Raw genomic sequence first — 24,848 nt, 5'->3', positions numbered from 1 at the left:
AGATCTCAGCCTGCCTCGCTTTTATGGAGATTTCCAAGACAAACTGCCCAACTACACGCCTTCATTCATAACATTCTTGCTAGGAGAAACTTTGAATTGATATACATTGCACCCGTAGAAACTCGCATCCTAAAAATAATAAATCCCATATATGCCGGGAACAGGCTGGCTAGTATACAAATAGAGAAAAGGAGCTGGACCCTGAACCCTGAACCATTGCCCGAACTATTGCCACCCAACAAGAACGGTTCAGTTGATACAGTGTAGGGTCGCCATATGGTTGGACTGAGAAGAACCTATTCCGGGGCATCTCTGATCAATCCCATCCCATCATCAGGTATCATGAAAGCATGCCCGTGTTCTTGTCTCAGACGTTCTAGCAAAACACTTCTACCCGCGTCAGAACGACATAACAAACTTCGTCAACAAAATGCACCCCCTTAACCAAGACGGCGAACCCTGGGGCTTCTCGAACCACCAAACTTGAGTCTGGTGGAGTCCGTCACCCGACAAACCAAGCCGCGGATGTTCCTTCCTTCGTTACCGAGCAAGACCTTGGTGACAGCCTCACGGCCTTGTCCGAAATCACGGAAGATAATTTCCAAGCGCTTGATTTCCAATAAAAAGCCCCTTTCTTGTATCTGGCCAAAGACGTGCGACGCCAGCTGGTGGGCGGCTTCGTAACCGGAACGCTTAGACTTGCGGAATCCAAGGTGACCGCAGCTCTTAGCCAACATTGGGTCTCCATTCGGCCGTGTCAATGTCATGATGGTGTTGTGCTTGTGGCAGTAGACATGTAGGTGGTAAGGAGGAGACCGATCGGCATACGGCTGGTTGATCAACTCTGCTTCCAGGCTCTCGGCCATCCGGGAGTAGTCACGACTCACACCCTGGTTTGAGCGAACCTTCTCACCCTGCATCATCTTGGTGATCGCAGAGAAGGATGCATTCTCTTGGGCGGGTTGCTTCTCCGCAGGGGTGTTCAAGATCTCTCTCTCGATTTGACGGGTCTTCTCCTTTGCATTTTCGAGGATCGCGGGAGTCGATGAAAAGGGTCTCGTAAGACGGAAAGCAGGGGCACGGATCTGACACGAGCGGCCAACGGTAGGCAGAGCCCTCGACAGGGCAGTAACGAATGTCGAGTTCATCTTTGCGGTGTCGTCAATCGAGGAGGATGTCGGGGAGATACGGTTAGGCGGCGGGTGAAAGGACCGAACGTGGCCGTTATACCAGCCAACGGAATTGAACGCGGAGCAAGATGAAAATCAACTCCGGACAGACAATGGAAATTGTCGTGATTGCAAATAGCCGGAGGTGGCTCCAAGTCGAAGATGCGGCGCAAGTCTGGGCCGGAACGACAGGGCGGCGGAAAAGGGCCGAATTTTCGACGGGCTTGGCGGTCCAGCATCTCAACTTTTTTCCCTTCTCGCTCGTTCTGACACCAGCTGCCGACATCGCTTCCTCGCTCTTCCTCATCCACCTCACCCTTCAACCCTCAACCTCAACTCAGTCCTCCCAATTTATCTTCGGGGTTGGCGAACACGCAGATTTTATCTTTTTCCTTGGTTTCAATTCGGTTCTTGTTTTAATAGTCGCATAGCATGATCTCGGCTACCAGGATGTCGGTCACCGCGCGGGCGGCCACCCTACGGTCTCAGGTGCCGACTCTGAAGACCGCTGCTGTGTCCCAGCGCTCTTTGCTTCAGTCCTGCTCTTACGCTACATCACGAAACACCCTCTTGAACAGCCAGCGCGCGGACCGTCCCGTTTCTCAACTCGTTTCCCCGTTCGCTGCTCTCCCTCTGACCAGATCCTTCCACGTCGTCGCCCCTCGCTTGCAACAGCAGCAGCAGAAGGATAAGCAGGAGCAACAAGAAAAGCAGGAGAAGCAGGAGAAGCAGTCGGAAGAGCCCAACCAGGAGAAAGAGGAGAAGAGCGAAGGGGAGTCGAAGAAGGAAGGAAAGAAGGATGCGCCTCCGCCGCCCCCCCATGGTGACAAGTCTCCCTGGCAGGTGTTCAGAGAGACTCTCCAGACGGAGTTCAAGGCTTCGAAGGAGTGGAATGAGTCGACAAAGGCTCTTGCTTCGTCTGCTCACCAGTTCTCCGAGAACGAGAACATCAAGAAGGCTCGTGCCGCTTATGAAGCCGCCTCTGGAGCCGCCACCTCCAAGACTGCGACTGCCCTCAAGACCACCGGAAAGGCCATTGGCACTAGTGCCGCATGGACCTGGAACACTCCTGTTGTCAAGGGTATCAGAAAGGGTGTCAACGTCACTGGCTCTGGTATTGAGAAGGTCACAAGACCTGTCAGAGAAACCGAGGCTTACAAGAGTGCCGTGGGTGGTGTGAAGAATGCCATCGATGATGGTAGCAGCTCTCGCTACGGTGGTTACATCGAGAAGGAGGAGCGTCGGAAGCAGCGCAAGCTGCGTGAAGAGGCTGAGCTCAAGGCTGGTCGCCGTGTCGAGCCGATGGTTGAGGATCCCAAGTGAGTCATGTTCAGTAGATTATGTGAAGGAGATCTCTAACAGTTATCCGCTCTAGTGCCGGAACCCACGTTACCCTTCACAAGGACTCTGCCTGGAAGGAATCGTGGCGCGACTTTAAGGACTCCAACCCTATGATGCAGAAGCTCTTCACCCTTAAGGAGTCCTACGAGGAGTCGGAAAACCCCTTGATCAGCACCGCGCGCAGCATTTCCGACCGTGTTGCTGGTTTCTTCGCCGAGAACGAGACCGCTCGTGTCATCAAGAAATTCCGTGAGATGGACCCCAACTTCCAGATGGAAGCCTTCCTCAGAGAGATGCGTGAATACATCCTGCCCGAAGTGCTTGACGCCTACGTCAAGGGAGACGTTGAGACCCTGAAGCTGTGGCTCTCCGATGCTCAGTTCCATGTCTACGCTGCTCTTGCCCAGCAGTACACTACTGCCGGCCTCAAGTCGGATGGCCGTATCCTCGATGTCCGTGGCGTTGATGTTTCCCACGCCCGCATGCTGGAGCCCGGCGACATCCCCGTGTTCGTTGTGACTTGCCGCTCCCAGGAGGTTCACGTTTACAAGAACGTGAAGACGGGCGAGCTGGCTGCCGGCATGGAGGATAAGGTACAGCTGGTCACCTACGCCATCGGTCTGACACGGATACCCGAGGATGTCAACAACCCGGAGACCCGGGGTTGGAGATTGATCGAGCTGCAGAAGGCCGCTCGTGACTACATCTAAGCCATTCGAAACATCCTTCTTACACCTCCCTCGCCTACCTCGACGCTCAACGATCACAACACCTGCTTGATTTTGGTCTATGACATGCCTCTATTCTCTTCTCGATTGTTTTGATATCATCCGACTGTACAATATTGATTTTTGTTAAAATAGAGACCAGGCGGAACTGGCGCTTCATGGAACCGTCTGTGATAGTAACTTGATTAATCTCGCTGGGCGCCTTTCTTACCATCCTTCTCCCACTTTTGTGATATCCTCACTCACCCTCTGCTGGACTCCGATCCAGCTTCACTGGCGTCCGCTTAAAGAGTATATCCTATATATACATCTGCGCAGTGGGCCTGGTGCTTCCATTCGGGCGTTTCGGGAGTCGTGTTTACTCGCTTTGCAACCTCACCCTCCACTCTTCTGATGAAATCTTTGCATTGGCTCAGTGCTTGTTGTCTTGTTCCTTTATGTTGAGTGGCCGTTAGGCCTCTCTGGTGGTTTTGATAAGCGAGTCTAGGTGTTATGTGGCCTGAATCTGGCGACATGAAGTGGATCATCATGAGTTTTTGTAAATACAGCTGTGAAACGAAAGAAATATGTTCCTCATAACAAGACAGATTTGTCAGACAAGTATAGCGGTGTGTCTATTCGCTTCAATAATTAAGATGACCATACATTGCACGTATACGAGGTCGAGAGCGCGACAATGGTTTTTTGATGAAATGAACAAATAAAGCTCCGAAACACTAACACATATAGGATATCCCGTTTACTGGTTTCCACGTCCGGCACCACCGCCCATCATGTTCCGAGCCCTGGAAGATACACGTTAGTTGCAATGCAGTAGACTAGATATGTTATGTCACTTACATATCGGCAATGTTGGGGTCACTCATCAAAGAGGACATGTCGGGCATACCACCGCCACGACCGTAGTTCTCAGCCATCTGTCTCAGCTGGGGGTTGCTCATGAGGTTGTTAAGCATATCAGGGTTGCTCATCAGGTTCTGGGCCATGCTGGCGAACATAGGGTTGCTCATGATGGAGCTGAGGTCGGGCATACCGCCGCCGCCACCACCACCACCTCCGAGCATGCTAGCAAGGGAAGAGAGATCAGGCATACCGCCACCACCACGGGAAGCACCAGCAGCATCATCAACAGCATCAGCGGGAGGCTCGGTGCTACGCTTGGCCTCCTCGATCTTGCGCTTAGTAGTCTCCAGACCCCGCTTCATGGCCTCACTACCACCGTTGCCCTCGGCCTCAATACCCTTCTCATAGGCCTCCTTAGCACCGTGGTAATCAGCCAAGTCGAAACGAGCCAGTCCCAGACGGCTCCAGGCCTTGGAGTACTTGGGGTCAACAGCAGTGGCGAGCTCGGCATCCTCGGCCGCCTTCTCGTGCTGTCCAGCCGCGGAATAGGCAGCAGCCCGGTTGGAGAGGTAGATGGGGTTCGAGGGAGCAATAGCCAGAGCCTGGGTGTAGAGGTCGATAGCGGTGGTGTAGTCCTTGCGGGCCATGGCACCGTTACCCTCGGACTTCAACTTATCGGACTCGGGGGTGGGAGCGCCAGCCGCGGGCTTCTGGCTTTCGGCAGACTTGGCAGAGTCGCCGGTGGGCTTGTTGCGAAGCTTCTCGTAGACACTGTAGATGCTGGCCAAAGACTGGCCACCCACGGCATCCTTCACAGCAGCCTCGTTGGAGGGATCAACCTTGAAGGTATCGGCGATACAGGACTGGGCGATCTCGATGGATTCGGCATCGTCGGCGGTCAGGGTGCCATCCTTCAAGCTGGCACCGAGGAAGTCAATGATGGCAAGCGCGAGGCGCTTCTTGGACTCTGTGGGAGCCTAGAGAGAGGGAAATTAGGTTCTGATCAAAGCTACAGAATGATCGGCTGCGCAAAAAAATCAATCTTACCATTGTGTGAGGTATAAGGGGGTATCACAGAGAACGGAAATGTCTTATCACGAGCAAAGCAAAGGGCGTCGCGGGGGGGAAATTGGATGCGGGGGCTTGCAGGATGTTTGGCCTGTTTGTCACCGGAGCTTCCCTGCACGTGATACCCCGTGCTCCCGAGCTGGATCCAATCCATATCCAACGTTCCCAACCGTCATCTTCATCCATCGCTGTCAGTGAGACTCTTGGGTGGATATGGTCGGTACTCGCGGGATCGCATCTGTCCCGACTCCGACGGTTTAAGTTTTCCGCGTCTGACGAAGATGACTCGATGTGAACTTGTTGATATACTCCGTGACTCTCGCGCCTGTGTCGAGCCATGTACTGGCCCAATGGAGTTCCCCGGGTCTATGCGATCAATGGCCCTGCAATCCCGGTTACGATCTCCGAAGATGGTGATTCAATAGAGTACGAGAGCTCTGCGGAGCAGGGCTTGTCGTTGAGAGAAAATGAAGCCGACAAACCGACGGGGACGACGGACTCGGCCTGGGCGGATGAGCCCATTACGGGGCTTTGCGTTTCCAGGAGCGGGTTCATGTTTGCGACGATGACTGATTCGTCAATTGCTATATGGCAGACTAGAGTAGGTTCCTATTCTTGAGAACTTGTAAGATGCGCATGTTGACTAGCTGTTAGCCCACCGCTGTTGTAGCTGCGGTTGCTCGGTCCGCCTCTTCCCTGGAGAACTATGGACCTAATGTAGCTCTCCTGATGCACCCGGATTCGACCATTCTCGTTGCTCAGACGCTGAATGGATACCTTTTGACGTATACGATTGCTGTGGGCCCTACCACTCGTGTGTATCAACACCACTTCGATCAAACCAGTTCGACTCGCCGTCAGCAGCTTGCGCGCTTAACAGCCGAGGAAGAGGCCACTGGGATTCGAGATGTCAGCATTCGCTTTAGAATGGCGATCAAGATAGAGTCGGGCATTGCGAAAGCCCTTGCGTTGGACAATGAACTCGTCGTCGCCACGGTGAAGCCGGCTGCCATTCAGTGCATTCGGTGGATGCCTGATGCAGACGGCTCACAGACCCAGTCTGAGCTTCTGAGCCGTATCCTGGGTGTGTCCAAGCGCACATCTATTACGGATATGGTGTATGATCGAGCTATCAATCTGCTAGTATGGATTACCAACGAAGGTCAGGCGTATGCCGTCCAGCGCACTCCAGAAGGCACAACGGATTCGGAGACTCCCAAGAAGCTTTTCCAAGGACATTGCTTCCACAATCCCGAGGATGAGGGTATGAAAGCCATGAAAGTTGCGGTCAATGCCCGCTTCTCGCTTCTTACTGTCAATTGCGCGAACGGCGAAATTCTGGTATACACGGCTAAAGACTACATGGGGAATGTTCCTCTCTCGCATCGGCTTCAACTGCCAGCTTCCCTTGCTACAACCGGCAATCTGTCATTCATGTCCTATTCGCCCGACGGCTATTGCCTCTTTGCAGGCTATGAGCGTGGATGGACGACATGGAGTGTGTTTGGCAAGCCCGGTGGGACCAGCTTCACGGCAGATCGGACTCTTGCCAAGTCGAACGATGAGGACTGGGTGACTGGGGTTTCTCACGGCTGCTGGATAGGCGGGGGGGCTGAAATTATTCTTACGGGTCAGAATGATCGTCGATTGTGGATACTGGAAACCGCTCGCAGCGCCTTGACGGGCTGCTACTCTTCTGCGAACCTGGCTCGGGGTCTCTTGCAAACCGGGACGGAGATTATTCTCTACCGCGGCCACGACCTACCTGATCTCATGACTATCTCGGGTAAGGATTCGCTCTGGCACCATGCGCAATATCCTCCATCCTATCTGCATTCCCAGTGGCCCATTCGCTCCAGCGTCGTCTCGCAGGACGGGAGGTACGTAGCCATTGCTGGCCGGCGTGGACTTGCACACTATAGCGTGAACAGCGGCCGCTGGCGAGTGTTTGAGGACTCCAAGGTTGAGAATTCGTTTGCCGTCAGAGGCGGCATGTGCTGGTACGGACACATTCTGATTGCTGCCATCGACAACGATGGATCTTATGAGGTGAGTCAACAGAGATGAGTGTGCACCAAGTACTAATTATCGTCACAGCTCCGGCTCTACTCCCGAGAGAGTCCCCTGAACAACCACACAATCTTGCATATAGAATACCTACCTTCGCCTGTCGTCTTCATCGGGCCGTCAGGCGAAGACTCCCTTCTTGTCTATACCTATGATAATATCCTCTACCACTATATCATCAACTCTGCACACTCCCGAATAACCCTGGTGCCGGTTGGTCAGATTGCTTTTCATGGCATCGTGCGGGCACCGACCCGCGTGCGAGCGATCAGCTGGATTTTGCCTGAGGATCAGATGCGTAAGTGTGCTGGTTCTGGGTGGTTACGTTTACTAACTGCAGTAGGTAATGGCGATCCATCACAGGATGTCAAGGTCGCATCAGTGCTCTTGTTGGTCGACGGCAACTTGGTTCTGCTGCAGCCATCGACGTCGGAGACCGGAGAGCTAAAGTACGACATGCGTGTGGTATCGCACGAAGTCGAGTACTACATTCTGATGAGGGACCAGTTGTCCTTCAACTTTGCGCCATCTGTGGACGAGTCAGTCCCGGCTAGTCCGGCAGCCGAAATGGCATTGAACATGTATCACAGCAACCTGTCGCTACGGGACTCGCTGTGGACGTTCTGCGGGAAAGAACTCCTTTCATGGAGCGATGTGCAAGATGTGCTGCACCGGGAAGACGTAGCGAAACCGCTCGAGGTACCGCTAGACTTTTACCCTCTGTCAGTTCTACTGAATAAGGGCATCGTGCTGGGAGTGGAGGCAGAGATGACCCAGCGCCGCGATGTCACGTTCTCCGTGCTGAAATTTGCCATCCGAGTAAGTTTTTACCTGCTCTTCAAGACTGCTTGCTGACTGTATAGACACACCTGTTCCTTCCATACTTCCTCCAACATAGCCTGACACATGGCGACATGCCAGCAGCGCTGTCGTTATGCCAACATTTCTCCCACCTCTCCTACTTCCCGCACGCCCTAGAAGTCCTGCTGCACCACGTCCTCGACGACGAAGTCGACAACGCCAGCAAGGACAGCAAGACCGACGACCCATCACAAAAACACAGCCCCCTCCTTCCGACGGTCATATCGTTCCTCCAGGCATCCCTACCCGCCACCGTATACCTAGACATTGTCGTCCAGTGCACGCGCAAAACCGAACTCCGGTCCTGGCGCACCCTGTTCACATACCTTCCTCCGCCGAAGGATCTGTTCGAGCAAGCACTGAAGCTCAACTCGCTCAAAACAGCAGTAGGCTATCTTCTCGTGCTGCAGGCATTCGAGGACGAAGACGACGACCACGACTCGCCTATCGAGGACTATGTCGTCCGTCTGATGTACCTCGCGTCGCGGAAGAACGACTGGGAGCTGTGTGCAGAACTGGCTCGGTTTCTGATCGCGCTCGACGGATCAGGCGATATGCTGCAACGGGCCGTGACGCGCGCGGGGCTACGAGATGGCAATCTACCAGGGACGGGACTGAACGGATCAGGAACGAGCGTGAAGGGACTAGGACTGGCGATCCGCACGCCATCATGGTCATCACTATCACCGACATCATTATCCCCGCGACCTGAATCAGACCGTCACGCCTAAACCTTATACAAAGTGTACATAATACCACAATACAAGAATAACAGAAGACAAGACATAGACACTTTTACTTTCATTCACATACAAACATAAATAATAAAAAAGTCATATCATAGCCACACCTCAACCCCAACCCCAATCCCAATTCCCCCAATCACACTGGTATCATTCCATTCCATCTCATCTCATCTCATCTCATCCCAACCCCCTCCCCAATCCCCCCTCGGGGAAAAACGAAAAACTTAATCAAGATGATACCTCCACAACCCATCCCCAAGATAATGCCCCTCATCCAAGACGACCCCCTTCCCCACCTTCTTAATCTCCTCGGTACCAACCTTCAACACTCCCACCAGACAAACCGTCTCCTTCCCCTCGGCCTTCACAGCAACAACCTCCCCAGCAGCTATCTCCTTCTCCCCATTCTCCACATCGGGCAATCTGCCCCCAGCACTCGTCAACCCAGGCGCCATGAGCGCCGCACCCGACAACACGAAGCGAATAGCTCCCCGGTCGATCTGGATCGTGGGCAGGGCGTCCGGATAGGCGTGGATGAGTTTCAGGTGTGGGATGGGCGGGCCGTCGAGCGGTTGGTAGAACAGAGGGGTGTTTTCGTATGTGTAGAGGGTGGATCTTTCCGGACTATTATTCCATTATCATCCCGGAGGGATGGGTTAGTTAGTGTATGATTCTGGGGTGGTATGGGGGATGAGCGTACAGCTTCACGGCATCCAGTTGGGCCTTCTTCGGTAGGACTTCTTCAATGTAGGGTTCGAATCCTGGGTATGTGTCGAGGAACCGTTGGCGGAGGCCGCGCTGCACGGAGGATTTGACTTTTGAGCGGTTGCTCGGGGGGATACTATCATTGTTAGTGATTGCTTGTGGTGGTGGTGATGGTGAGGAGGATTTGTTGGTGAGGGATGCAGTGGGAAGAGGGGTATGGTGGGATAGATGGATTGAACTGATTCAGTGATAAGTATGCTGGTTTGACTTACTCCTTCTTAAACATCTTGCTGGTGGTGTGGTGTATGTTGTGAATTCGGAGGCTATCGCAATCTTCACGCAGATCTGTTGCGGGGGATGTCACGTGTTCGGTGGGGTAGCTAGCTGCAGGTCTGCTATATGTACTACGTAGAGTATGAACTACAGAGTATGGCTATAGATTACGGTTTGATTGATTACTGGTTGCTGGTTATGACTACTACCATGAAACATCAAGTTGAAGTGATAATGGTATTGAAGGCTATATAGTCTGCTTAACCACGTTTAACCACGGGCAGCACCCGCCTTGATCAACAGAATATCACCATCCTCCACAACGTAATCCTTACCCTTGGTCATCACCTTACCAGCGGCCTTGACGGCAGCTTCGTCTCCGTACTCACGCAGAGTCGCGTAGTTGTACACAACGGCCTGGATAAAGGTCTTCTCAAAGTCGGTGTGGATAACACCAGCAGCAGCCGGGGCCTTGATGCCCTTACGGATGGTCCACTGGCGCACCTCGTCGGTACCGGTGGTGAAGAAACTGGCCAGGTTCAGCACCTGACGCATGGTGGTAATCACCTTGGGCAGGGCCGACTTGGTGTTCAGGCTCTTGCACTCCTCCAGAGCAGCCTCATCGCTCTCGAAGCGGGTCAAACGCTCCTCGAACGAGACGGAGATGGGGATCAGAGAGTCACCCGGAGAGTTGGTCTTGATCCACTCGAACACCTTGGGCAGGTACTTGTTCTTCTGGCGGATGTAGTCCTTCTCACTCAGGTTGACCAGGTAGACAACCGGCTTGGCAGTGAGCAACATCAGGGGGTTGATGGTTTCAACCTAGACAAATCAGCATGTTGCCAAAACAATGATGCAGATGACAAAATAAATGATAATCAAATCAGACGGGACGTAATCTCATGATGCCTCTACGTTGGAAAAAAATTTGAGACATTCGACGAGCTGGGTTATTTCGAGTAAAACTCTTATTCATCATAAAGGGTGTGCAGGTGCAGCGCAGGATAGAAGAGAATGATAATAAACGTACCTCCTTGGGACCCCACTCGTTCTTGCGGACGTCCTTGCCGTCCTTGAGCCACTCGAGCACCTTGGCAACGGTAGCCTCCTCCTCACGCAGCTTCTTCATCTCGAGAGTCTGACCACCACGCTTGGTCTGCTTCTGAAGGCTCTCGAGAGCCTTCTCGACGAACTCGATATCCTTGATACGCAGCTCCTCGCTGATGATGGTCAGATCACGGATGGGGTCGACGTCACCCTCGACGTGGATAATCTCGGCATCATCGAAGCAACGAACGACCTGGAAGATGGCATCGACGGCACGGATGTGCGACAAGAAAGCGTTACCGAGACCGGCACCGGTGGAGGCACCACGGGTCAGACCGGCGATATCATAGACGGTCAAGTTGGCGGGAACCTGAGACTTGGGCTTGTAGTGCTCGCACAGCCAGTCGAAGCGGTCATCGGGGACAATGACACGCGCCTCTTCGGGGTCAATGGTAGCATAGGGGAAGTTGGCAGGGTTACCAAGAGACGACTTGGTAATAGCCTGGAAGAGCGTGGACTTGCCGACGTTGGCGAGACCAACCTAGAGAGGAGAGAATAAACATTATTATTTCTCTTCTTTGGCAATTACATTGTGTGTGGTGATTGCATGTTGAGAAGGAAGGAGAAGAGAAAGAAGAAAAAGGAAAAGGAAAAGGAAGATATTTATAGGGGGGAAAGGAAACAAGCGAGGGAGAGGGAGGGACGTTGGAAAAAAAAAAAAAAAAAAGGAAAAAAAAAAAAAGACGAAAAGGGAGGAGGCTGGGAGGGGCAGAAAAAAAGGAAAGGAAAAAAAACACATAGTGTATGGTGGGGTCAATGCTCACATACGATACCACTCTTCAGGTTGTTTCCTGGACGGCCCAGCAGGACCTTTTCTTGAACGACAGCCTTCTTGGGGGGCATTTTGGACTTGGATGCTTTCTTCTTCTTGCTCGAGTAGGAGCGGCGGGAAAGAAAGAGGAAGGGCGGGGACGGAGAAGAAGGAGCAGCAGCAGCAACAAGCGAGAGTCGCAAAGAGGGGAAGGTAGTAGCAGCAGCAGCAAAGGATGAAGCAGGACCAGCTGCGGAGCGATGAAAGCGGAGAGACGAAGAAAGGAAAAGAAAACGGGTGCCCGGAAGGGAAGACAGGATGGCGACGCCCACTTTGGCCGTGGGCAGAAGATTGATGGATAGATGGATAGAAAAGGTAGGTATGGAAAAAGTATATCTACAGTGGTCAAGGTGAGTGGCAGTTAGGATGACGGGCTGTAACTCTAGTGATTCCAGTTCCTTGTATTTGGTTGCTCTACACAGTAACTTTGGCATCCCATGACGACTTGACTGTCGCCGGTTCTTCGCTAATTTCATGTGTGCCTTTTTTTTTCACTTTCACCGCCCACGTGAGAGCCCTGCCCTTGTATTGATGCCTCAGATCTGAGGCAGTATACAACTCAGAAGTACTATATCTTCAGCTCATACCAAACCTCGTTACTTCTGAAATTCAGTAACTATCGCGAATACCGTATATTTAAATGCGCCATACCGTACTGCTCTTTCTGCTTGACCGTAAGTTCGGTCATACTACAAGGACGACTTCTGTGATCAGCGACAGTACTGTAGAAGGTCCTATTATATATCCCTCCAGTCCAACATGATCAAGTGCATGAAGAGTGCTGAAATAAATGGTATTCGCATCGCACCCATCTCCAGTCAACAAGCATCAATGCTATCAATGAAGAAAAACAGGAAACACCATCAACCACACAGGCATCACCAACATAATATGATATAGTACAGAAACAATACACAGTGTGCAAAGCAGCAGCGCAAGTATGACATGAATGCCGTCCATTTCCCAACCCAGAACCCAGTCATTCCAGACTAGTATAAAATAATCAATACCCAGTCAACGCCAGCATAACGCCAAGCAAACAATCCAACATGATACCCCCACCCCCAACTTAGGTTTCCATGGCATCTCCAGCCTCAGACTCGTTGTCCACAACCCCCAGCAGCTTCGCATAAGGCACCGTCACACGTTGGAGATCACGATGTTTGCCTAGATCATGTTAGTTATAAGAAGATTACAGAATGGAGCAAAGCAACATACCAAGAGCAAGGATCACCTCCTTCAACAACACCTCCCGTGGCCAGCCACAGAGGGTCTCGGAGCTTTCGCGCCAATTCCGGTCGTCCTGCTCGTTGTCCTGTAACCGGCGGACCGCGTCTGCATCCTCCTCTTCGAAGAGCCCGCCGATCAATCCCTTCAGCAGCTCTTCGACCTTCATCTTCAGCCCCTCGGCCCCGATCCGCTTAGCGTACATCGACAGATACAGTCGGAACTCTTCCTTGGCGCCTAGAGACAACGCGGCAGCAAGGCGATTCTCAAGGTGAGCGATGGAGACGCTGGACTCGAAGCTCTCATATCCCTCCCGCGACAGCAGTACCTTGATCAGTCGCTGAAGGAAGTAGGCACGCCCACGCAGCAGCGTCTCATTCGTGGTGTTGCGCTCCAAGAATGGAACAATTCCTGCCGATACTGCTGCCTTGGCGTCTTTGTCCTGCGAGTCTGTCGACTGGAGATTGCCCACAGGCGCTTCCGTGGTGTTCCAGTACTGACTGCCAACTGCCCACCAAGACTCCGAGATCCGCTGCCAGGTGTACATGGACGGTGAATAGGAGTATCCCTCACCATTAGACAAAGCAACCACCACGCGACCTTCCGAGTTGATTCGGGCGTTTGTGATGGCGGGCGCAGCGCTAGGGTGTGCGCCCAATGTGTGAACAGCAGCGTCAAGCACTGGCTGCAATGAAATAGGCGGATGTGGAGAGGAAAGATGTTTCACATTCCAGACATAGCACATGCCCACAGCCGAGATGCAGAGAATCCAAGGACCATTGCACTCCAGGATCACTGGCTGTGCCTCAAGTACCAAGGCACTGACCAGCCGACGCCCAGCTGGAGTCCAGATGTACACCGATCCGTCTTCGCAAGCTGCAGCCCACATGCTCAAATTACCTGTTACCAGAAGAACAGTGCGCGGGAGGAAGTCCTGCCACAGGGGCTGCTCGCCACGGAAAAGCGTGAGCCGTACCGGTTCCCGATCAATCGCACGCCCCGTCAAGCTGGCCGGAGATGGATTGCGTGCTTCAAAAACCACGTCAACCCGCGACTTGTTGGTTTCCCCCGGCGCATTGGGCTCTGTCGGTTTCCCAGTCGGATCGATGGCCCGTACTATTTGACTGCGGACCTTCGGGACCGCCAAGCGAAGCTGACTGATTGCCATGCAAGGATTCATAACAGCCGGTCGAATGAACTCTGGCGTTTGTTGCTGACCGGTGGGAGCGGGCTGCGGTTGAGCAGGAAGTAGACCGTCGGGCGTGCTTGCCAGAATCGGGGTGGCTCCATTTTGGCTGGCCAGCGCCACGCGCTTCTCAACATGCCCATCGTCATCCCCTTCTAACTGAGCGAGTTTGCGCTTGTTCCCGAAAAGCAGGGCTGCCAGACCACCCTTGGGTAGCCCATCGAAAGGCTTGGAGAGGTCCACAATCGATTGCGGTGTGTCGGCCTTGACTTGGCTACTGACCGACGCCATGAGTCGGGCTTGTGGAAGAGAGGATTCAGCCGCTCCAGCACCCGATACCAGAAGGGGGGCGATTCGCTTCTTTCCATCCTTCGTATACGTCGGACGCTGCTTCAGCCTTTCCAGCTTTGCCTGGTATGGATCGGGCTTCTCCGGCTCCTGTGCTGCGGGCGTGCCTGCGGTTCCGTTCGGCTGAGACTTTTGTGTATCCGGCGTAGGAGACGCTGCTCGAGCTGGCGTTACACCATTCGATGCTCCTGAGCCAGGCTTTCCATTGGCCGTGTTGTCTGCAGCCGCATGATCGTCACCCATCAAAGCACCCATGCGGCCCTCGACTCCCTTGATCTCTCCAGCTTTACTCTTCTCCTCAAGAAGCAATCCGTCCGTGGTCTCGGTGATGCCGGCGCCCTTCCGGTTCGTGCCAAACTTGGTAAGCGATCTTTCATTCTCCTCCATCTCCATCGCATAGCCTAGATCCCCATCTTCGAACCGCACTGCAAGAATTGTGCCGTCAAGGGCAGTTGCATAAAGGCATTTGCCATCCGGACTCCATGCCAGGTCAGAAATGGACTTGGCAGCCAGTTCTTGGGCCACCACGATAGGCCTCGGGTTACTGGTGATCCAAATGCTGAGTGACTTATCACCGCCCGCGCATGCGATAACTGTGACGGAGTTGTGGACCACTTGGCCTTGGCTATCCACTGCCGGTTTGGTGATCGGTTGGGGCGAGTACAACCGCGGAGAGAAAGCGCAGACTTCGACCGGTGCTTCATGCCCAATAAGGTTGATGTCGCCGTCCCACGAGCCCCGGTTGATGATCGCAACCGAGCTGACGGGGCCATTCACCGCATTGGCCGCTGCGATGTGCATACCATCTGGCGACCAGGAACACCGGCGGAAGTAGGCCGTCAAAGGGGAATTCGAAAACGGCGCGGAGATAGTCTGCTCAAGGACGAAGTTGTTCATCTGGTCATGAGCGCTGGAATTCGGCGCAGGAGACGTAAAGCGGAAGATTCGAACAGTGCGATCATCACTGGCTGTAGCAAAGTACTTATTCGCCGGATCAAATGTGATGCCCTTGACGTGACTCTGGTGAATAGAAAGGGTCTTGAGCTTCTCAAACGTAGTCCCCGACCACACGACAACCTTCGAATCCAATCCAACCGAAACCAATATCGAAGAATCGTACGACCATCCCAAATCCTGAACATCGTTATCATGGCCGATCAATCTCCGAATCGTGCGCCAGTTCTCCACAGGAGGTGCCTCGTTTGACCCTAAACACGCAAAAACATCAGTCAACACCACCCCAAACCGTATCCACAACCAACAAGCCACTCGCATCACCTACCGAACGTCGACGCATGAGACGGCGGATTCGCATCCAATGTATAAATGCACACAATCTTATCATCCGCCCCCGAGGCAAGGTATTTCCCATTTGGCGAGAACCGCACCGTATGTATCGTTCCAGAGTGATTGCTCATCGACGCCAGCTGTTTCGGCTTACTGGCTTGTTCCGGGTCGTCGGTGTTGCAGATCGCCTCTGTCGACCATATCCGAACGTATCCATCTGTACCGTACGTACAACTTTGTCAATGAATGATTCCATAACTTTCGAACCCGCAAACAATAGTAGGTCAAGGGGATATGTAAGATGATCCGGAACTGACCTCCAGCAGCTGTCACCAAGCGACTCCCATCGGGGGATACATCACAACTATAAACCTCGAAATCCTTCCGTTCGCCTGTATGACAAGATAAAAAGGGAAGAGCGTTAGCGGATGGCTGAATACTTGATTGTGAAAGTTAAGAAACAAGAAGAAGGGTTGCGTCAATGCCAGGATAAAAACAGATAGGATACAACATCCTCGACAACACATCCATTTATCGTCTGACAGGGACCCAAAAGGGAGGAAAGAGAGAGGAAGGAAGGAAAACATTACCCCCATGTGTCAGCCAAACGGGCTTGATGATATGCATGGCGGAGACACCGTCGATGCCCTGTGTTATAGATGATTCCTCCTCTTTCTATCCCTTTCGGTGTCTGTGTGTGTGTGTGTGTGTGTGTGTGTGTGTGTGTGTGTGTGTGTGTGTGTGTCCGAGATCGGTGGGTTTGTTGGCAAAGTAGTTGTGTGGTGTGTGTGTGTCGCTGATAGTAGTGAAGTGTAGCGTAGTTGCAGGTGCTGATTCGAGGATTAACTTATTTGTACCATCGCAAAAGAAGAAGCTTTGTCCTTCCTAGCTCATCGGGTAACGGGGGCCCGTCCGATCGCGAGTAAATTGGTGAGACGCAGGAGAGGAGCTCGTGGGGAAGGCAGACGAGAAAAGGGATCGGGAGGGATTCAGCGCAAGGAAAACGGGCGATGAAGAGGGCGCGCCTTGGTTTCAATGAATGAAAGTCGCGATCCCCAGGATGGGCGGCGCGGGAGGCGGTGGCCCGAGCTTCTGCCGCCGATCCCAGGGCTCTAAAGTTAAGGGTTAAAGTAGATGAAAAGAAGTTGACGGAGATTACCGTCGATAATCTCTACGCTGTCTACGATTGAGAATGGGGAAGTTCCCTTGAATCCACTTTTATCTACTGTACATGATCCAGACAAAGACTGACACCCGTTTCGCCAACTGCTAGAAGTGATGCACGCGCTTAACACCCGGTAGCTCGTAGCTCTCATTTGAGTAGAACTCCCGAAGCATCATGCATCAGTACCTGACGGGGCACATAGGGCAATAGAGATACAAAATGGGTAGGATAATGGGCAATTCATCCAGAAGTTTCGTAATCGGTGATTATAAAGAGGCAACCGCAAAGGGAGAATGGTCAATCATAGTCAAACAACAAGGCTAAGAAAAGCTAGAAGAACATGGATGCCGCTTTGTTCATTGATGTCTCTGTTGGCTAACCTGGTCGAATCCTTCTAGAACATCCTGAACGGCGTCAGGCGTCTTGTGTTCCTTCTCCGCATCGACGTTGTCGTACTCTGGTGTGTGCTCCGACTTGGTGCTGGTGGAAGAGGTCTCCTTCTGGACCGGCTCCTGGATTCCCAGGGACTTCGCCGCGATGGTCTTGGCCTGGCTCTCATTGATCTTGCCGTACACAGCCATGGCATTGGCAATCATGCCACCCATGTCGCCAACGTTACCGGGAACAACCACGGCAGTACCCTCCTTGGCAAGGTTGGAGAAGGCATCAACGTACTTCTCGGCGACGCTGAGGCTGACAGCGCCGTGAGCATTATCCTTACCAGCCTCAATCGCCTGAGCGACGGCATCAATGCCTCTGGCGGTCGCCTGGGCCTTCAGCAGGATGGCCTCGGCCTCACCCGCAGCACGGTTGATCTGTTCGGTGCGCATAGCCTCGGAAGCCAGGATGACGGACTGCTTCCGACCTTCAGCAATATTGATTGCGCTCTGTCGCTGACCTTCGGACTCGAGAATCTCGGCGCGCTTCGACCGCTCTGCCGTAACCTGGCGGTGCATGGCCGCAACAACACCCTCCGGGGCGTGAATATCCCTAATCTCGTAGCGCAGACACACAACACCCCAATCGCGCGCAGCCTCGTTGATTGCCTGTGTGATGTTGGTATTTAATGTGGCGCGCTCCTTCAGGACGTGATCCAAGGTAAGCTGTCCGATTTCCGAACGCATGGTCGTCTGCGCAAGCTGAGAAATGGCATACTCGGCATCCTCCACCCCGTAACTGAAGCCCGAAGAGTCGCACGGTCAGTTTCTATCCAACACTTGAAAGAAGATGGCCCTCTTCAGAAATATTTGCACAATAACCCTGCCTCATCGTACTCACCTGGCTTTATACGCGTCAAAGACCCTCGTGTACAGCACACCATCCAATTCCAAGGTGACATTGTCGGCCGTGATGGCATTCTGACTGGGTATCTCGATAGCCGACTCCTTCAAACTCTTAACATAGGCAATCCGGTCCAAGAATGGGATCAAGATCGCGAGACCGGGTTCTAGAATCCGATGGAACTTGCCCATCCGCTCGACGATCCATGCTGTCTGTTGGGGGACGAAGCGAACAACGGTGTTGACAGGAAGGGAAGTGCGATTGGAGAAGTAGGTAGGTGGTGCGCTGGATGAGGACGCAGATCCTAGAGGCAGAAATGAGGTCTCTGGTGCAAGTCTCCGAGGGGTGCTGGAAGCATTTCTCCGTCGAATGCGGTTCAGAGGGTATGTAGTCGGGAGAGCAGCGCCGGCAATGCGAGGGCTGGAGAGAAGGGATCGGTTATTTGAGGGCCGAATCAGCCTCATTGTCTGTCGAGAAGCCACATCCATTGTGGTAGACAGGAATCTGGGAGGGGTGAGAGAAGGATTAAACTGGCCTGATCGGAGACACTGGAGAAGCCCGGAGTGAAGCTCAAGCCGCCCGGGTGAAGCTGGCTGGCCGCTCCGGTTTTCGCCTCAGGCATTAATGCTGAATCAGCGACTCCAGGATGCGGACCCTGGAGCTCTACTCCATACTCGAGAGATAACTATCTACTGCCTATTTTCATATGGAGAATGTTCGCATTCACGTGTTTCATGCAGAGTAAAGATAGATTGTAGTATAACTATATATATTAGAACTGCGTCCCGTGGGTTCACAGATTAAAGCAAGACTCCTGAGCTATAATGCATTTGATCTTGTTTTTCTTTACCTCGGGCTACTCGTCACACCCCGACCCAACTAATAGATTACCCATAATGTGATGTGCAAAACTCTCGTCAGATAAAACCACCGGTATGGAAAAGCAAAGAAAGATGGAATGTCAGCAGGGCATCACCACCAAGGCGTCACCATCAAGCCCAGGGTAACCAGGCCAAGTCAGCAGAGACGCCTATATCAAGTCCTCATAGCAGTGCGAGCAAAAACGTTCGTGCAGCTTGCCGAGCATCTCCCCCACTGTCTGGGGAAGGACGGTTCGGTTAAGTTTGGGTGGAAAAATTTGGAAATGAAGAAGAGAAAGGAGATGTTTATCCTTTTTGGGTTTTCTGGTTTCATTCGTACTAAACATCGACACAAGAAGGGTAAACAATACCACGGTATTAAAAAGCAAATAACCCGGATGAACATTCTATGGTCGTGGAAAGAATTTCAGCCCGGCGTACCTCAAAGCAAGCATCAAGAGCAGATAAACACTGCCCAGTAAAACATGCCCGGACTCCAGAAATTTTCGAAACCTCCCATGACTGAAATAGGAAAATGCGAAGGAAACAAAGAAGATATGCCGAGACTTCCCATGTGCATGAATGTTCCACTTCAATGGACACATGTCGGCGGAGAAAGAAGAAGATAAATGCAAGTCATGAGCAGGAAAAAAAAAAAGCGACAATAGTAACATAGATGGTAGAGGAGACAGGGTGAGCGGAAATAGAAGAGTAATAGAACGAAAACAAACGACATAATTACTTTTCCAGCTCGGCTCTCAGGCTATCACCCCAGGTACGGTCTTTTGATGCCCTTGAGTTCGGACAGGGACTTCACCATAGCGAACAGGGTCTGAGACAGCCTAAGCGTAGCTTGGGTATCAAGAGGATCGCTTTCGCTCGGTTCTTTGAAAACCGATAAGCTTTCCCAAACCCCTGTCGCTCGTCGAAAGTTGCCGCAAAAGGTGTGAAGACTGAAGAAGCCGCCGCTGACGTTTCGTGCAAAGAAATCATCAAACGCTAGACTCTTAAATTCATTGTACATTTGTGCATTGAAATTTTGGACCAAGAAACGTGACCAGATTTGGTACAGAACATCCATTCCACGGTCACCGTCTTGGGTTGCCGTTTCGAAAATCGCTTATCGAGTGCTCGTAATCGAAGCGTGTAGAAGTCGTCGAAAGTAAGGAAAGAGACAGATTAGTGAGATGTTCTTCTCGACCCGGATAATCTTGAGCTTTCGCAATCTGACATATGAGCAGCATATTGATTCAGGCCTCGCATATTTCATGATTATACTGCCGAGGAGTCAGTGAGGGTAACCGAAGATATCATTCCAGTCTTGCACACCTGAAAGGACAATTGTTGAGGTCCCGGGAACGAAAAAGAAATTCAATAATGCACCAATTTATTCAGCCTGCTGTTCAAAGACGTTAACAGATGCCTCGTACAGATTTGAAACAAAATTGAAGGATGCCCAACTGCCGGATGCACTGTGCGAAAGTAGGCACAAACAGCACGGCCGTAGTCCATCAAATGTAGCAAAAGGGGTAGAGTCGACCATCACCGGGGATTTCGTACATTTGTGATTTCAGTCTGGCCATTCTGGGTGCCGGCAGGAGAAAACTCCGGAGCAGTAGACGATAGCGACGTCTTGGCACCGTTGAAGTCAGCGGTACCGTTGGGGACTTGTCCATTGACAGCCCCATCAACGTAGACATCTTCAGGCTTCACAAAACTGCTAGGAGAAGGGCCATCATTCTGGGCAGAAGGATCACGCTGGTCCATAGGGAGAACCCATTGCTCCCACTTGTCTCTCGGCCGCAGACGGTCCAGCCCATCTTCAGCTTGAACATACTCGACGCTCCTCAGCTGGCGAGCAACATGGCGCAAAAGCTCGAAGTCTTCGGTCAAGCTCTTGACGCGCTTGAAGTTGGCAATGAAGGCCAGCCCAACGTAACCCTGGGAGTCCATGTGTTTGCGGAGGAAGAGATCCTTGCACAAGTTATCCACGGAGAAGTAGTACTCGACCTGCATCGAGATCATGCCAATCTGGGAGTAAGGGTCGTAGTACTGGCCGGCATAGGGGTATGCGGTCATCGGCCCAGCATGCATGGGCTGGTAGCCGTACATTGTGTTGATATCACCAGGGTAGGGGTAGACGCCGTACATGGCAGTGGAGTTCGGCAGGGAAGGCGACCTGATGTTCATTCTGTGGCCTCCGGAACCATTTACAGGGCCATGTTGTTGCGACCTCTGGCGATCGTTGAAGCCGAACTTGGGGTGCATGAAGTTGTGGTGCGACATGTGATTGTTGGGGAAGTGGGCGTTCTGAGCACCATTGAAGCCAGCATGGCCTCCACGGCCTCCCCGATGTCCGCCACGTCCTCTCTCGGGACGCGACTCACGAGGGAAGTCCTTCTCTTTGCGCTCGCGGTCGGCGTGGAAGCTAGCAAAATCTGCCGACTTGGGGCCATTCTCGAAGCGACGGTCCTGGCGAGGACCGGCCTGGGCATCCACGGAAAGCTGGGGGTTACGAGAGCCATGCTCACCACCCTTGTGGCCTGCATCATGGCCCTTGGCGAACTGCTTGGCATGGTGGCGGGGGAAAGTGTCTGCCCCGTTGGCATTTCTTCCAGCCGGTGCTCCATTTGCATTCTCTCCCTTGGGCCCGCGGTTGCGGTCCGCTGCCTGGTGTTTACGCGCATCTGGCAGTCCAGCATCGGCGCTGTTGGAGCGCCTTGACTGGGCGGGAAGCGAGTTGGCGCGACCGGAGTTCTGCTCGTTCCTTCCTCTGTCAGCAGAGGTGGCCTGCTTTGCCGTAGAGCCCTGTGCAGCCTGGCCGGAAGCCTTATCAGCACCGGCTCCAGCGCCATGCGTTCCATTGCGGGAGTTTTCGCGTCCACCACGAGCAGCCCTTCCGCCTCTACGAGCAGAGGGGAGAGGGGTGTTGAACACAGCGGTGGGAACGTAAGGAACGGGCATCCACTTCTCCTTGCCGTGAGGGCGGATGACAGGGCTCTTCTCAGTCTTCTCCTGAGCCTTCTTCTTCTCTTCACCCTGGGCAACCTGGGGTGTAGGCCAGAGGCTCTCGTCTCCAACAGGAGGGATGCTGGCGCCATCATCACGTCCCTTACTTCCGTCAGCCTTCTTCCGGTCTTTGGCGCCCTCCGAAGGAACGTCCGATCCCTTCTTCTTGGAGGCCGGTTTCGACTCGGCTTGATGATCACCAGATACCGAGGAAGCAGCGGACGCAGTCTTTGAGGTGCCCTTGGAGGCAGGCTTCAGTGCGGCAACGGCCTTGGCCTTGGCCTCCTGCGCCTCTTTCCGCTGCTGCCAGATGTTTACGGAAGGAAGCGGGGCAGCCTTCAGCTCCTTAGCAGGAACAGCCTTTTCCTTCTCGGCGTTCTTGTCCTTCGTGCTGTCTGCTCCAGTATTCGTCTTCTCGGTACCCGAGGCTTGGGACTTGTTGTCCCAGGTAGATTCCGAAGTACCGTTGGGGGTATCTGTTCCGTCCTCATCCTTGGGGACAGATGACGTGGAAGAGTTGCCATCACTTGATGCTTCAGAAGTGTTGGCCTTGGTAGCTGTAGATTCGACTTCCTTCTCGATAGTGTGGGTCACCTCGGTTTCCTGGGCTGTTTCGGCCTTGGAAGGCACGGCATCTGCATTCGTCTGCGAGCTAGAGTTCACACTCTGCTCCTCCGGCTTCGAACCCGCTTGGGTCTGCTCTTCCGGTGATGTCTTTGCGGGGGACTGCGCGGGGGCAATGCCCTTTGCTGCTTGAGCGTAAGAAAATGAAGCGGCCATTTTCGATACGTGAGAAATAAACGCGGTCTATGAAGCCCGTTCTAGTGAAGAAAAGAGGAAAGCGAAGAAGTCAGTTCTGCCAGAGAACAAATACCTCCGCAATGAGCTGTCAACCGAGGTTTGGTTGGAATAACTCCAACAACGATGGCAATAAAAAAAGTCGCTGCCCTTGAGCAACCCCACCAAACGCAAGTTCCAGTCACTGGTTATTGAACCTATTCGGTAGCGGACGGCTGAACTGGCGTTTGTCCAATCGGTCAAAGACGTGGTCGATAATACGAAGTGTAGCGTAACAACCGATGTAGTCGGAAGATCCCTTTACTAATGTTGAAACCTAGCACACAAATCGCATCCAATATGCTCTCGCACGGCACAATTTGTGTCCAGATCCGCTAAACGGCGAACGAGGAAGGGCCAACAGGAGTCGATGTAGAAATCGTGAGACGAGATCGCTTCGGTAGGAAGGTGTCCACAGGAGGTTTCTAACCGATTCGTTCGACGTGCTTGTTGTAAGACTGGCTACAATAAGCACTCGCGGTGTGCGGTTATGATATTCGGGCCGTCGGAGAATCCAACTGCGCTGCCTCTTGGCTTGGTGTCGTATCGACGATCACGTAAAGAATCGATATACGCTGGTGTTTGCGAGAGAACTCGGTTAACCTTGCACCTTCGAAAGCGTTAAAGCGTAAACGAGGCGCGACTTGCACGTGGCAAACAACCGCTACAGAACTTGGTGGGTTTGAAGATTTGCCAGGTACGGAAGGGCAAGAGGGAAAAAAAAATGTAAGGAGCTGCGACGGAAAAAAGTTCGAGGCAGGACCCGTGCGGAGAAAACAAAAAATAGACTGAGCAAGAAGAAAGTGATCAACGATCAAATTAACTTGTCAATGAGGAGGGAAATGGGCAGGAAAAAGAAAAGTAAGGTAGACGGTGGTCCCGCTGAACACAAGGATACCTCTGTCTGTGTGTGAAGGAGGATCTCGGAGAACGGAAAAAAAGGCGCACTGCAGAAATGGAGCACCACCTCACTATAGCAACACGGGTCACGGGTAACCGATGGAGGGAACAACAGGGAGGGACAGAATCCCAAAATGTTGGAACAGTGAAGAGGGGAGGGGAGGGGGGGAATAGAGAAGAGGGGGGTTAAAGGGGAGAAACAAGAAGGAAGAGAGAAGAGAGAGAAAGAGAGAGAGAGAGAGAGAGGAAGGGTAGAGACTGTGTGTGTAAGAGAACGAAAAATAATAATGGAATAAATCACTTACAGGCCGGAGGGACGTGGAAAAGCCGAAGAAGGCAGGCAAGAAAAGTAAGTACTAGTCAGAATTGTGGAATCCGCCAACAGAGGGTTAATTAAAAAAAAAAAAAAAAATTGCACAGGAGGTTTCTACTTTCAAGGTACAGTAAAGTAATCGAGTTTTCCGCATGTAATAACACCATTGTCTTGCCAAATAATACGGGTATCAATGGTACCTAGTTTGTACCATGATTCCTACAGTTCCGAACAGCAGGACGGGCTCTGCTCAACCAAGGGCAGAAAAGAGGTAAGGGCGTAGGAATTAAGTCCAGAAAATCACAGAAAAAAAGTGGTGAAAATTGTTATTCCTGCCATATACCCACATCGTCGTCTCACGATGTGGTTCGTGGACTCCAGGGTTTCTGTGGGTATGAACCGGCCTTTCACTTGTGCTGGAGGTAAATATTCCGGGTAAAGATCTGGAAGTTGTATGTAAGTACCAGCAGATGAGTTTGCATTGCTAATGAATTTTGCTGGATTTTGATGGCTGTTCTCATTAGATTCTTTAGATCGGAATTAAGGCCATTGCAAATAAAAGAAGAGGTGGAAATATTCAATAAAGTATTTTCAAATCGAGTATTTGTACTGCTATCGGTATCCCTAGATATGAGTCCGCCCATAACTATCATGCGGGCCGTATTATTACCAACAACCAGTGTGGTGGTAAGAGTAGTATAACACGCATTTCTGTC

At 52.4% G+C, this 24,848-nt stretch overlaps 7 protein-coding genes across 7 annotated transcripts; 2 read left to right on the top strand and 5 right to left on the bottom strand.

Annotated features, from left to right (window-relative positions):
• Window positions 1-55: 55 nt before the first annotated feature.
• BO85DRAFT_446071 (mitochondrial 37S ribosomal protein uS11m) lies at window positions 56-1,353 on the bottom strand. Its single transcript, XM_025659414.1, has one exon. The coding sequence runs from the start codon at window positions 1,146-1,148 to the stop codon at window positions 441-443; it is 708 nt and encodes a 235-aa protein (XP_025518840.1). The 5' UTR covers window positions 1,149-1,353; the 3' UTR covers window positions 56-440.
• Window positions 1,354-1,601: 248 nt separating this feature from the next.
• tim44 (protein translocase subunit TIM44) lies at window positions 1,602-3,220 on the top strand (the record flags this gene model as incomplete). Its single annotated transcript, XM_025657638.1, has 2 exons — window positions 1,602-2,488; window positions 2,545-3,220. 2 exons carry the CDS (start codon window positions 1,602-1,604, stop codon window positions 3,218-3,220), a joined length of 1,563 nt encoding a protein of 520 aa, XP_025518839.1.
• Window positions 3,221-5,486: 2,266 nt separating this feature from the next.
• BO85DRAFT_435248 (RIC1 family protein) lies at window positions 5,487-8,808 on the top strand (the record flags this gene model as incomplete). The annotated part of the gene is made up of 6 exons (XM_025658510.1): window positions 5,487-5,750; window positions 5,804-7,029; window positions 7,072-7,198; window positions 7,247-7,514; window positions 7,560-8,035; window positions 8,080-8,808. The coding sequence occupies 6 exons, from the start codon at window positions 5,487-5,489 to the stop codon at window positions 8,806-8,808; spliced, it is 3,090 nt and encodes a 1,029-aa protein (XP_025518838.1).
• Window positions 8,809-9,047: 239 nt separating this feature from the next.
• Window positions 9,048-11,751, bottom strand: BO85DRAFT_456604 (GTP-binding protein YchF; the record flags this gene model as incomplete). Its single annotated transcript, XM_025661461.1, has 5 exons — window positions 9,048-9,447; window positions 9,524-9,683; window positions 10,077-10,623; window positions 10,832-11,389; window positions 11,677-11,751. The coding sequence occupies 5 exons, from the start codon at window positions 11,749-11,751 to the stop codon at window positions 9,048-9,050; spliced, it is 1,740 nt and encodes a 579-aa protein (XP_025518837.1).
• A 706-nt stretch (window positions 11,752-12,457) lies between these two features.
• On the bottom strand, window positions 12,458-16,783 carry hir1 (putative histone transcription regulator Hir1). The gene is made up of 5 exons (XM_025659413.1): window positions 16,358-16,783; window positions 16,085-16,159; window positions 15,763-15,984; window positions 12,938-15,688; window positions 12,458-12,886 (listed from the first exon to the last, which is right to left on the bottom strand). Exons 1-5 carry the CDS (start codon window positions 16,392-16,394, stop codon window positions 12,789-12,791), a joined length of 3,183 nt encoding a protein of 1,060 aa, XP_025518836.1. The 5' UTR covers window positions 16,395-16,783; the 3' UTR covers window positions 12,458-12,788.
• A 185-nt stretch (window positions 16,784-16,968) lies between these two features.
• Window positions 16,969-18,892, bottom strand: BO85DRAFT_446066 (SPFH domain-containing protein). The gene is made up of 2 exons (XM_025659412.1): window positions 18,211-18,892; window positions 16,969-18,108 (listed from the first exon to the last, which is right to left on the bottom strand). Exons 1-2 carry the CDS (start codon window positions 18,675-18,677, stop codon window positions 17,289-17,291), a joined length of 1,287 nt encoding a protein of 428 aa, XP_025518835.1. The 5' UTR covers window positions 18,678-18,892; the 3' UTR covers window positions 16,969-17,288.
• A 1,391-nt stretch (window positions 18,893-20,283) lies between these two features.
• BO85DRAFT_390532 (La domain family) lies at window positions 20,284-22,862 on the bottom strand (the record flags this gene model as incomplete). The annotated part of the gene is made up of 1 exon (XM_025656775.1): window positions 20,284-22,862. One exon carries the CDS (start codon window positions 22,860-22,862, stop codon window positions 20,616-20,618), a length of 2,247 nt encoding a protein of 748 aa, XP_025518834.1. The 3' UTR covers window positions 20,284-20,615.
• Window positions 22,863-24,848: the final 1,986 nt, after the last annotated feature.

Source organism: Aspergillus piperis (assembly GCF_003184755.1).
Source record: "Aspergillus piperis CBS 112811 unplaced genomic scaffold BO85scaffold_3, whole genome shotgun sequence".
Lineage (NCBI taxonomy): Eukaryota > Fungi > Ascomycota > Eurotiomycetes > Eurotiales > Aspergillaceae > Aspergillus > Aspergillus piperis.
This window is presented reverse-complemented; position numbering and strand designations above follow the sequence as displayed.